The sequence below is a fragment of the Camponotus floridanus genome, unplaced genomic scaffold (genome assembly GCF_003227725.1).
Source record: "Camponotus floridanus strain SB8 unplaced genomic scaffold, Cflo_v7.5 scaffold53, whole genome shotgun sequence".
NCBI classification, from domain to species: Eukaryota; Metazoa; Arthropoda; class Insecta; order Hymenoptera; family Formicidae; genus Camponotus; species Camponotus floridanus.
In genome coordinates, this window is record NW_020229692.1 from 515,875 (window position 1) to 529,959 (window position 14,085).

The 14,085-nt window shown below is 34.4% G+C and overlaps 1 protein-coding gene across 11 annotated transcripts in view; it reads left to right on the forward strand.

Annotated features, from left to right (window-relative positions):
- LOC105253961 (disks large 1 tumor suppressor protein) overlaps window positions 1–14,085 on the forward strand; it is a 248,261-nt gene that overhangs the window by 10,478 nt on the left and 223,698 nt on the right. For all 11 annotated transcript variants that reach the window (XM_025412584.1, XM_025412587.1, XM_025412585.1 and 8 more), the window contains exon 2: window positions 10,212–10,348. In XM_025412584.1, the coding sequence (XP_025268369.1) occupies window positions 10,212–10,348 (137 nt within the window). The remainder of the gene's footprint in view (window positions 1–10,211; window positions 10,349–14,085) is intronic.

Here is a 14,085-nt window from a genome sequence, read left to right on the forward strand (position 1 = left end):
ATATTATCATAACATAAATTTAGACGTACCTAATATTTATAATATAATAATATTCATAATAATATTTAATACGTAATTGTAGAATATATTATATATTATTTTTCGATCGATCGTATATATTGAAGAAAGTTAACACGCGTATGCATATTCAATTTAACATCCGTATTAATTATTATATTATTTCGTGCCACAAAATTTCTAATCATTGGAACCAAGTTGCAAGTAATGCAAACAAAATACAGCGCGCCGAGCAAATGTAAACATTCGTCAAATACTAATCAATAATATTCTATTTACGCGTTACTGTGTAGCAAATTGAAAGTGAAAACGATTATACTACTGTAATTAGGTTATAAGTATCGCACACTAAAAAGAAGATGCACATACGAAATGATTTGATTTTATCTTTTTTTTAGTTTATTCAAGTTTCGTGTACATTCGTAATCGTGGTTTCTAGTCAAATAGAGATACGATAATATCGAAATAATCAAACAATAGAGTTTGATTCGACCTGTAATTGCAATAGCATGTCGTATATCTACGACTAGTAGCTATGAAAGGCGGGAAAATGTCTCGCGCAGTATAATAAACGTTCGTTATGATTTTTATCAGCCCCTTTGGGGGCACCAGCGCATTAACATTCGACTTTGTCAGACTTTTGCAAGTCGAATGCCCGGTCGCGTGTTAACGAAGCGCCGGGATGTAATTAAGTCGCCAGTTGTAAAACGTACCCGGTATAGAAATGTCGGCGATGGTATTCGAATGTCTCTTGTTCCAGCTTTTTACGCCAGCTATTCGCCAACGGTCTCTTTCCACTCGTCCGTGTGCCATTCCGTTCACATAATCCGATAAACGTGATCCGCATCTTCAGCGAGAATTGGTATCGGGCCATTCGCGGTTCTGAACAAGTTCATGAGAAGAGTCGTTTCGTTGGTGAATTCGATGAACTGCCTCCGACCGTCTTCATAAATCCGCTTGTAATTAACAAAAAAACCGAATAGACTATGAGCAATGCATATCTCTAATCTCAATCGAAATATTACTTGCAAATACAAAAAAGTATTTCTATTTTAAATTTATATTCGAAATAAAAATAAATCGTGCAATTAATAGATACCCAAAAGGCAATTAATTTTGATTCTGAAATTATGTTCTCTCTCTCTTTCTTTCTTTCTCTCTGACATTTATATGATTGTTATATGTACATACGTGTATAATTATATGCGTATACATAATTACCATGTAACTGATACATGAAAAAAAAATCATCTTGTATAATTTAATTGCACAATTTTCATTTAATAGTAAATATTTACAAAATGTTTTAATGTAATGTAGCTGAGACAATATTAACATGTAGTCCAAAACGTTAAAGCTACAATTTATTTCTTTAGAATAAGTTTCATGTATTTGAATTGGTAGCAAGTTTATATCGCTACCTTTTAGCAAAATTTGACTACGTAACAAAGCCATTAACCGCTATATTCAGATACGATGCTTTGCACTCAGACTCAGACGATGCCCTGCGGTCGATTGGCAATATCCAGGTCGCATTATAGCAATCTCTCTATGTTACGAAGATTAGGATGCAGTCGCATAGTTACATAAAATAGATAATAACATTAAACCCTTACAATATATTACCAAGACACATGTTTATAATTATGTATAAAATATGTAAAATGATCAAATTATGTTAACCTTAAAAAATTTATTTTTCTATGAATTATACAAAAGAATGTCATGTTTTATTAAATATTTGAAGTCATGCAATGTTATTTTTCTATTTTGTGCTTTTATAATTTTTATTTAACAGCGAAATAGCGTAATCAAGAAATGTGTTTTTTTGTCTTTACGTTATTCAATGCAGATGAAATAACACAATAAAAATTAATTCAAAATAATAACTTAATTGCTAAATGACGAAAATGGCAAATAAGAACAACCGAGGCACAGTAACTAGAGCAAAAAGAACAAAAAAAATTTTCTTTTTTTCCTTTTTTCTATTACAAAATATTCAATTTCGTTACAAAATGTAAATTAAGTACGGATGTTTTGTACCATGTTTTATTCCTTCTTCAGCATAATAATGTTCATATTTAAAAAATGTCAAAAAATAGTCCAAAACGCTCTTAATTTACATTTTGAATATTTTATAATATATTGATAAATGAAAAAAGAGAAAAATTTGTATTTCTTTTCTTAAGCTTTAATTACAGCCTCTTGGATCTTATTTGCCATCACCACGTTAATTGTTAATTCTTTAGTATCCTTCTTGCGTATAATTACAATTACAAATCTAATCAGTTAAGCTCATTACAAATCTCACGGTAGCAAATTTAGATCAATGTGTAGATCAATATGTATATTGCATCTGTATGCGAGTATATAATACACTAATCTGCATATCTGCCACAATGTCCTGAATTCTCCGCTTGATTGAAACAAAAAAATTAAAACTCTCGTTCAATAATGTATAAATAAATAATGTGTGCTTAAAAATAATTTTTTATGTATATCTTTTACATTGATTATTCATATTTTGAAACATGTTATACAGAATACATGAAATTACACGAGAAATATAATAATTTCATAAATATACTAAAATGCAAAATTTTATAGAATTGAATCAGCAGAAAGGCGAATTTGCTCTACAGTTCTTTCTCAAATCTAATTGATTCCGTTGCATTTGTTCAATTTTCGCGTTTGTTACTGCATTTCATACGTTCTTTTACGGTTCTTCGGAACTGCGCAGAGTATAAATGATTCTGGCGAGCTGCGAAAATAAATGTTTGCTGATCGCTGTAAGCGATTTACCGTATGCAACAGAATTTTCGTTCTATCCGGTCGTACCGCAAGTGATTTAACTGCGCGCTACGTGCTGCACCGCGCGCGTAGCTTTACGGTGAACATTTCACGCGATATCCGACGAAGCTATGCGAGCCTCACTGCGATTCTCTCGCACGGCTTCATTCTATCTGAAACTCGCAGGTCTCGCAGCGCAGTGCAAAATTGCATTAGTGATGGATAGATTGAATGATCCTTTTAATGATCGCGCAATAGTCCGAAACTGATATCCGAAGATTTCCGTACGATCCAAGAGTTTTTCTCAGAATAAACGATGGTAAGACAGACAATGATGTGTAAAATAAAATAAAATCATGTCGTAATATATTCGTAATATATTGCATATAATGATGCATAAATTAAACCAATAGAATTATAAATATTTTAATGTATTAATTATTAAATTTTTTTATATAGATTATCTCTTATCTAAAAGGATAGAATCTTTTTGATATGTAGAAGCTAATGTAAGTTATTCGAACATGACTGTAACATAAATGGAAGAAAGATTATTATTTTTGGCGATGTAAAAATAATACCAAGTGAAAAATTCGCAAATTATTTAATCTATTATTCAGTCGTCGAAAATGAGTAATTACTTCATCTTTTTAAGAAGATATCTCTCTCATTTCTAGCATATTTCAAGCATATTTCGCTGATATCCTGCGAGTTTCCTGCGTGCTTGAATATAATTAGTCGTGCTCGTGAAATTTTGCGGTCCTGTCAAGTCGAGTGCATAAGATTTACCTCGCGCAAAATCAAGCGTCATTTCTATCAAGTTTGCAGGATCAATAATTGAAAAGGATGCGCGACTAAGAATGCGAAGAGCGAGACACAGCATAATTCGATGAACGGTCGAGCCGGGAAATAATTCCGTGTTCTCTCCTCACTCGCTTTGCTTCTACCATGTAAAATTCATTGCAGTTTTGAAATTAACAGAAACCAGATTGGGAGGTGGGATATGATTTGAATATCACTCGCAGCGTAGAAAGTACGATAATGCGTTCAATAGCAGATATTGCAAACAATAGCGATTGTTTCAAAAATTTTCATATTTTATACCACAATTTTATTTAATGCAATTTTTATATCATCGAAACTCTGATAATTTCAGTGTAATTATATTATATCTCATGATCAAGAATATACTTGGATTAATTTGATTGTGAAGATAACTATGCTGTTAGATTGATTCGAAACTCTAATCGAAATTGTTGGATTACGTAATTGCGTTTAGGTTCTAGTTGAGGGCAGCGATCGGATGTATATATTAAATTAGGAAAATAACTCTCTCTCTCGCTCCCCCTTTGTCTAACAACTTTACTCTCGCCTGAGTTTGCTCCTGATAGTTGGAAAAAATAAGGCATCTTCGAAATACATTAGCAACAATATAAATTCATGGTTTAATCCACGCGCTAGTAGTTTGCGCACGGTAAATATGCACGCGTGAACATCACGAGTCATTTCGCACGCTCGGAGCGTCGCGACGCCCGACGTCGGTCGACTACACGTGGCGCCGACGCGTTAACGTCCCCCATGTACTTTGCCGAAGACGGAAGTTTAGCTCCTGCGACACGTAATTTCCACGGCGGAACTTTCCAGTCTGTGTGCTACACGCGTATGAAGAGGACGATGAAGAGACGAGAGAGACGGAGAGAACGACGACGACGACGACGACGAGGAAAGTCGACGATAAACTGGAGCTCGTTAACATCAACGGTGGACCTGCCCGTACAAGATACGCCATTTCTGTAAATAACTTTCATCCCTCCTGTCCCTCCAGCGAACTTTCCCACTTCCGTCCGCAACTTAAAGAGGAGGAAGAAGAACAAAAGTCTGACAAAGGGGCAAGATAGTTACCTACGTAACGATTTTTTCACGACACCAGAAATTGCGGGGAGTTAAAAATTATTCAGCATGCAAACGTTTGCACAGTGTTCCTCCCATCTGAAGAATTGAGAACGAACAATTGAGTGGAAAAACGATTTGCTGCTTGATTTTATCTTCGATTGAGAGCGATGGGGATTAGGGAAAAATGAAAGAAAAATATTAATTCTATCTGCTATATGCTTAAAATATTTCAATTTTCGAGGCATGTAGTGAGTTGATGTACGCCGAATTTTAAATATATAAATTTAATTCTCCCATTCTTATTTCGCTATTACTAGTAACGAAAGCATGTTTTCGTTATTAAACTAATCGAAATCGTGTTTCACAAAAGCGGAATTAAATTTTCTTATTAAAGCTACATTTTTAAAATTTGAAAAATATATTCAGCATTAACATTTTGGTTAAGGATAGTTAAAATTTAATATTACACTGTGAATTAACAATTTTATCTTATATATTACTTATTCTTTCATACATTATATTACTTTATTCTTTTGAATTAAATATGCGTGGAAAAATTAATATTAATATATATATTTACATATAAATGTTTATGATAGTGTCTCATTTCAGCAACGTATTTCGACGGAAATTCTAAGTTAATGCAGCTTTCCCATATCATTATATTTATCAGACATAATTGCGTTCATCAAGCGCAAAACGCATCAGTATTCGAAAATATTCCAACTGTCGAAGCAAATTAAAAAAAACTCGACGTTAACCGGAAGCAGGTAAATTTAATCTCGCGTCTTTTCTCTCGTAACCTTTTTTACATTATACTATCATAAAAGACACAAATTTTTTAATGCACCGCCATAATATGTAATAAAACACTGTACTCGTAATTCCGCAAAAGAGGGTAAAAAAATTAATGTATAATGTTGCGGTTAGAAGGGCGGAACGAGGGGAAGGCAGGCGAAACGGCGGAAAATTAACGAAAAGCCGGACTGGCGATATTTTCCCTGGACGTTGCGCAGTTGCAACTTTTTTCATCGCACGCACTTCGTAGTTGGCAGCCGCGAAAGGAATAGAGGGGATGGGAAATGCAAAAATATAAAATATAAATCGTGGGAAATTTTAAGTTACGTATTTTGTCGCTTCGGAGTACATTTTAATCATGTTAGCGGTATGTTTTTCTCTTCTATTTGCTTTTGTTCCATCGTAACGAGATCGCTCGAATGACGTTTTGCAACAATGGCAGCGACATTTTACACAAGTTTGATTTAAATATTGAAAATTATCGATACAGTGATGATACGCGCGAATACGATATGACTAAATATATTTATATATATATCGCGCATACGTGGACATGACATAAGTGGAACATCAACGTTGCAGCAAATTGCGATATCGCTGCAGTGATATTGTGGTTGTGTATGTCACGAATCGGATTTAAGTACCAATAATCTAATTATTATTCCGTGCCCATCAACGTCGTGCATCGATTATCGATACGGTTGCGTCTCTAATTGCAATTCCAGCCGTTGGCCTAGTAAGAGCCGCGATGGCGTCGGTTACATTGGACTAATTATAAGGGGATGACGCTACGGGAATATGTGATTGCTTCGCAATCAATTACCATTATATGCAATGCAAAGGCATTTCTAATCATAACAACACCATACTTCAAAACTGCAACTAAAAAGTGATGTTTCACGTGTATTCAATTATGAGAAATTTATTAATATTTTATTTCCGTATAATACTCTTTATCAGTGTTATATGAAATTCAAGATGCCATTATTTTCTTCAAAAATAGTCGCGAATTGAAAGATCAGGCTTTATATACTATATTCCTATCTTATTGCGTCCGTTTTGTATTCCGAGATTAAGACATAAATCCTCTTACGCGCTTACGAGCGGCAGCTCGCTCTCGCAGCAACGTTGAACCTTTTCCCTTCGCACAGAGCGCGAAACGTCAGATATGTTTCGTCACGATGGCGCCTGCATTCAATGGGAAAGGCGCCTATACACCGAATACCCGTCATCGGAAAGAATTCCACGCGCGTTTCACATACCGACGTCAACGTCGCGCGCATGGGTTGGGGGGAGAGACGGAGGGGAATTGAAATAAGTCTCCGATATTTCTTGCATTCCACGTGAGAAATGCGTCGGGTTATATTTAGACAGGGTACCATTCGTCGCGAGGAATGGTGAAAAGAGGGGCCGTCCGCGCCGCCGAGAGCTCGAATAGGATTGATGTACATTTTTATCGCGGTGGAATCAGAACGTCCTTTTGAAAATTTATAATGCAATAACACCCTCGAGACGATGCCGGCGCCGCGGATACCCGGCTTCGCGGCATGCGAAATGTTTGCGTCGCAAAGATGAAAAGCGACTTGCAAATATCGAGAATTCGTGACTTTTTCTTATCGATAGTTTGAGAAAATCGTGCGCCATTACTTCAACATCTATTCGAACTTTGCTGGAGAGTATTCGTGAAAGCTTCAAAGAAAAGGAGCGCGAGTCCTACACGATACTGACGATATTTTGAAATTTTCTCGTATGGGGCAAATTACTTTCGCGATGCAAGTTGCGACATTGCGAGGGAGGGGGGGGAGGGACGTACAAGTTAGAGCGAATTTACGAAAATGAAATCTCCGAATTTTCTCTCGACTGACGAATAAAATATATTTTCCTCTCTATAGCTTTTTTTATCTAAAAATTTTTCGTGCATTCATACGCGTACCTTGAGGCAAAAGGGAAAAATGTATTTTCAAGACGCTAGAGCGACTAGACGAACTACGTAGGTAAACTCGCGCACGAATATATGTATGTAGTTTTAAAATTATCGTCGGAATATGGAAATGAAAGGCGAGATGTAGCGAAATGAATTTACTTCATCGACGTAAAAAATTACAGAGTACGAAAATTAAAAAATAAAATAATTTTTCATCAGCTTATAATTCCAATAATTGCAAATTTCATCGAAGATGCCGGGTCCAATGAACTATCTAATCAAATAATTCGAATAATAATTATTTTTCAATCAATAATAGATATAAAGAAATACGGAATAACGGGAATTGCATTGTAAAATTGTATACAACTTTTTTTTTATTACTTATTATACCGTGCTTATTGCTTTAATTATTCATCAGGGGTGGCAAGGTTTTTCCCTTTTTTTTTTTGTGAGAGAAACAGCCGCATTATCTTGGCGGAAAGGACAGAGAAACTTAGCCCGCTTGACCGACTAACGAGCATAATTACAGAGGGAGCTCGGTATAGCGCGAAATACACAGGTGCTGTAATGATGTAACTTGGAAATTACCTTTAGGAATTGCTCGCGCGGGAGCAATTAATACGCGACGCTCTCGGGAGCGATGCCTCAAAGCACTAACCGTAATTTCAATTCATTAACGACTACCACACGCACAAGACACTCGTGTGCCTGGCAAAGAAATTGAGAGTAATGCTCGCCACAATAAGCGTAGAAAATTACAGGTTATGCGGGAGATTACTTTAACTCTTGAAGATATTATACAGTCTGAAGGAAGAAATTAAACCGCATAGATGTAGCTGGAGCTGAGCTTTTCTTAAGAGGAAGAAAGATTGAATCTCCTGCGCAAATCTATGCGGTTTCCGATCTCGTTGGTACAAACAAAAGAAATGAAAAGTTCATGGTATATACTTTTTTCGATTTTCAATTATGCATAACTCTCTTGCTGACAAGACAAAATCGATTCTCTTCTGAGAATATTTTAATTAAAATATATAACGAAAAGAATCCGTATAATATTAGACATCCTAGAGAGAATATTTTTACTAGACATTTTATGCATTATATGGTAAATAAAATCTATGCATCTATTTCTCGGTCTACATATGTGTATATCTTTCGCAATTTTTGAAATTTTTTCAATATCTCAAGGTACGTAAGAAGAATGCGATTACAATATAAGATGTAAAAAGATATAAAATATTTTAATTAAAATACATTTAAAAGAATATCGGTATAATATTAAACATTCTAGAGAAAATATTCTTAATAGACATCTCTTGTAAATTTATGATGGTAGATAAAATCCATGCATTTATTTCTCTACATATGTATATATCTTTCGCAATTTTTGAAATTTTTTCAATATCTCAAAGTACGTAAGAAGAATGCGATCACAACGTAAGACGTAAAAAGATATAAAATATTTTAATTAAAATATATTTAAAAGAATATCGGTATAATATTAAACATCCTAGAGAAGATATTTTTAACAGATATCTTTTGTGCATTTATCATGGTAGATAAAATCCATGCATTTATTTCTCTGTCTACATATATGTATATCTTTCGGAATTTTTGAAATTTTCTGAATATCTCAAAGTACGTAAGAAGAATGCGATCACAACATAAGACGTAAAAAGATATAAAATATTTTAATTAAAATATATTTAAAAGAATATCGGTACAATATTAAACATTCTAGAGAAGATATTTTTAATAGATATCTTTTGTGCATTTATCATGATAAATAAATCTATGCATCTATTTCTCTATCTTCTTCATATATATATATATATATATATATATATATATATGCGAAAGATATATATATATATATATATATATATATATATATATATATATATCTTTCGCAATTCTTGAAATTTTTTCGATTCACGTAGCAAAGTACAAAGTACAGAGAAAGAAGAACGCGATCGCAATATGAGATCATAAGAAGAGATGAAATTTGTGCAAAATCTCAAGATAGCGCACGCTTTAAAGGGATAATGTTTTACGTTTTCCGAGCCTCGTGTTGTCACGAGCCAGTCTTATCCCATTCGCGGTGAGCGAGCATCCTGTGTGGCAAGGAGAGTTACGGGCTCCTTCGACCCAGACGACCTGCGCCCGACGTGTCCTCTCTGGTGCCGGTAATATATATTCGAGAGCGCATCGCGTTGCGCGAGGCGCGCTGCTCGAGGGTCCACTCGAGTTACGCGAGAGCGGAGGAACTATTGAAAATTATGTGACCGCCTTATCGCGCAGGTAGCTCTCACATTCACGTCTCGACATCCACGTCGGCCGTTAAGATCTTCGGCTACCGAAATACGTGCGAAAGCCTCGCTCGCTTGTCTCCCGACCTCCAACATTCAACGTGCATTTCTCGTTTCAACGACACACATTCATGACGATATACCAAGATCAACTAAACACCAAGTCTGCTTCTTTCTCATTATACGATATGATCAATTTGCCTTCCAACTAGCCCCAACTGTTATATCTCTTCGAGGTTTGTCTCGATATACTTGGTGTATACGCGGAATGAGTCGAGTCCCCAGGCGAGGAGTGTCAATTTATCACGGCATTTGCACGTAGCGTGCGAAAGTCTAGATAGGTAGAAACGAAATGAAATTCCTCACCGACCGGGAAACCGGTCATACGGTCCACGGAGATTTTATCTCCGAACGCTCGCGTACGCTCTGGCGGATGGCAGATAATACGTCTTTTCCTTTTCCCTGGACTGTTGCAGATATTCAGGAGTTTTATGAGCTGACGCTGCTCGACGAGTCGAAATCGGTGCAGCAGAAGACTGCGGAGACAATCCGCATCGCGGATAAATGGGAAGCCAGCGACGGGCCAATCACGCCGACCTTCGCCCAGAATGACGTGAGTACGGTTATAAAGTATACTCCGCGCCCATATTAACATATGCCATTATTCCCGACGTATCATTTTTACACGTGTTATTTATTCGTTAAGTCGTGTGACGTTTCTGACACGTGGAGATCGCGATAACTTCGAGATGACACGTGCTCGATGTCGCAGAAAGAAATCTCTTGTTTATTCATCCGTTTACTCCGGAGAGAGAATATCGAAGCGACGATATATAAAATTGCGATAGCGTCTAGGCATAATTTATCGAGCCTAATCATATCTCGCGCAACGGTACTATCGCGTAATTAGCGCCGGTAATTGTGATCGCCGAATCGATTGACTATAGGATATCACGCGGGTCCAATCAATCGGTCAAACCACCAATTTTAATTGCTAATTGCGAGGCGTCCGCCCGCAATCGACGTTGTATGCGACGTTGTTGCGACGTTATATCGACGACGATGTCATAGTGACGAACAATCGACGTGACATTCAGTCGGTATGATGATTGCACTTACTGCACCCCGATCACGTACGCCTCGGCTCTTAACCTGACCATTAGTGTAATGTCGCCACGGTGAAAATATCTGCGATATTGTCGTCATTTCGTAAAAAAATCGAGAAAATAACAGGCTCTGTTGTTTGTGGAGACTCAATTTTGCGCGCTATTGTCACCATTTTTTCATGTTTATTGCGCAATTAACATATATGTTGTTTGAAAAAGGAACGTGCCGAATGACGAATATTACATTTTGATGGCGATGCGTTGTATTTGGAAGATTTTTGTTATCGAGTATTATTATATTTCAAAATTAAAATTTATTCCAAAATATTAAAACTTGCTACACTCGCAATATATTCATATTTTATTAAGTTTCTTTTAAGAGACATTTTTAATTATTATATATTTAAATCTACAAGTCAATATATTTTTGCTCTTCTTCCTTTTATATTTTTAATTTTTGAAACTTTAATCATGTTTATGTAAAACATGTGCAGAAACGAGCAAATACATTGGTAGATTTTGTTATTTAATTATTTAATTGACACTATTTCTCAAAGTGAACGGTTCAATTTTACAAGATTAATTAAATGTTGCATCGATGTAAATATAATACTCATATGTTTTTATTTTTTAATTGTAGCAACAATTTTCGTTAAATTACTAATATGTTTTTTAACGCATTTAATTTGCATTCAAGAAAATACTTTGTACATAATTTATCAAAGACAATTCAAAATTAATTTCGTTTGAACAACTCCATGAAGGACATTAATAACACAAATTGAGAATAGCAGCACAATAAATATGAGGTGGAAAATTTCGGTATTCTTATCATCATTATGTCTTGTAGCCGCCCATTTTCAGTTTCCTTTTGAACGCATAGCACAAACGACGACGTGACGTTTATATAGCATTCCGTGCGTTTATTTCAACGCGTGGACGGATATCCTGCGCATGTATGTGTGAAAAACGTCCCGTGAAATCCTTGTCTCCATAGAGGAGCGTCGTAAACGAGCCACGTATCACGTGCGACGTCGTATAAAGCGACATTAAATGTTCTAACACAATGCTCTTCGGATACGCATAGAAAACGTAGGATATTACACACGAATGGAGAGATCTGCGATATCCTATACACCGTATTTTTTTCCGCACGGATGTTGCGTTGAGTAAAATTTAAAAAATTCATACGCGATTCTACCGCGTTCCCGTTATATATTTTTTGATGTTTAAATTAAAATTTAAGTGAAAATTCTCTTTTTTTATACTAATTCTCTTTTTTATAAAAATTTAATAAGAAAAAAACAAGCTATATTATATCAGTTTACTTAAATAGTGTCATTCATATCGACAAAAGCGGATTATACCGATGGATAACAATGTTTCGTGCTATCGAGCAAAGTACCACCTACCTCTCTTCGTGTAATAAGCTGCGTGATAGGCAGAGTGTCGACACGCGTATGTACACTTGCCTGATACTATATATATATACGAAACCGATCTAATATGTAGTACCCGTACGATCAAGTAAACGTTATTGCATACATCCATGCTTCGATTGGATTAACCCGTCACGCGCGGTAGCTCGCCACGAGGGAAGATCGCGAGATTGCGTTCTCCATTTTCATATATTTTACTTGCACCTTGTTTCTTCAACAATAAATTAATCCTGTACAATTCAAGCAACATTTATATTCTCATCTAGGCGAGCCTATCGATGATTATAAAAAATTATTTAATCTGTTCAAACATTTTTACAATAAAAAATTGATGGTGTTTTAAAGCTAGAATTATATTTTTTTTTTTTAATGACGTGCGCGATAAATTAAATAAATTATTTTTATTAATATATGTAAAATGCTATGATAAACTAATGCTTGATAAATTAAATATGAACTGATACATTATCAAAATCGCTGCAATAATAAATTTAACTCGTACAAATTGCGTTATAAAAGTACATGTAAAAATGTATAAGGAATAAAATCTAATTACATCTCGCTCTTTATTATAGAATGAATGAGCTACTTGAGTGGAATGAATTGCTAAATTACCCGCAATTATGTCAACTAAACTCAACTAAAATATCAGGTAAAATACTTTTCGCGTAATCATCATGTATAGTTCCAACTTGGATCTTTGGATGCTCGTTTACTTAGAAATACATACGAAAAAAGACACGGCTTATATTATATTTGTAATATGACTTATTATGTTAATATTTGCAAAATGGCTTTTATATTCCATCGTAATTTTTCTCGAATACTGTAAATTTGAATATTTTTGTTAATATGATTTATTTTGATATATTTTTTGTATAATAATAATTTACATATATCTAAATTGCTGCTTTTTTTAGAATATGATAAAAATGTACTATCATTAAAAAAATATTAAAAGTCTCTCTATATGTAATAATATTACAATAAGTAAAAAGTGTAATATAATGTTACAATAGTTTTCAAATTAATCACATGTTCAAGCTTTAATTAAAATAACCATTGCGCGAAAAACAAAAGCAATTCTTTTATATCATTTGAATTTGAAATGGCAATTGACGGGGAAGCAAAAATGTTGGAAATAAAACTAGTTGTGGTTTTATCGCATATTTGATAATTTAATATTTTATAATATATACCAAATATTCTGTTGTTATACCGATAATTAAAATTCATTACAACCGCAAATTATTTAGCTGCTTGAAAATGATTTCTGAATAAGATTGTGAAAAAAAATTTTGTCCCAATTGTAATTATCGAATGTATGTTTAATGATTATTATGTAAAATGTTTGATACTTTGTTAATATATTCATACACTTGAAATACATGTGAAATAATAATTCTTACCGAAAACTGGAATATTTCCTTAAATATATGTGAATACTTTCTGCGATCAATTAAAAAAACACACGCACACAATAAAATCTTGCTTTTTCAAAAGTTTGAATAACATCTCGGATTGAATTATTTAACTTTAGACAAAATTTTAAAGAATGTGCAAGAGAAAAATCATTTTCATATTTTTTTAAAGAGGATAAATAATTTTTGCTTTTAAACAAAAAGTAATGTAGGATTTCATACGATTATCATAAAGAAACCATCTAATTGAGAAGCATTTAATTATCCTTTGTATCGGTTTTCGAGATCGGAAAACGATAAATTAACGAAACAATGTCGAACTACGCGCATCGTATCTGTATAATGTGACGTTTGTCCGAAACAACAGTTAACAACTTTTAATGG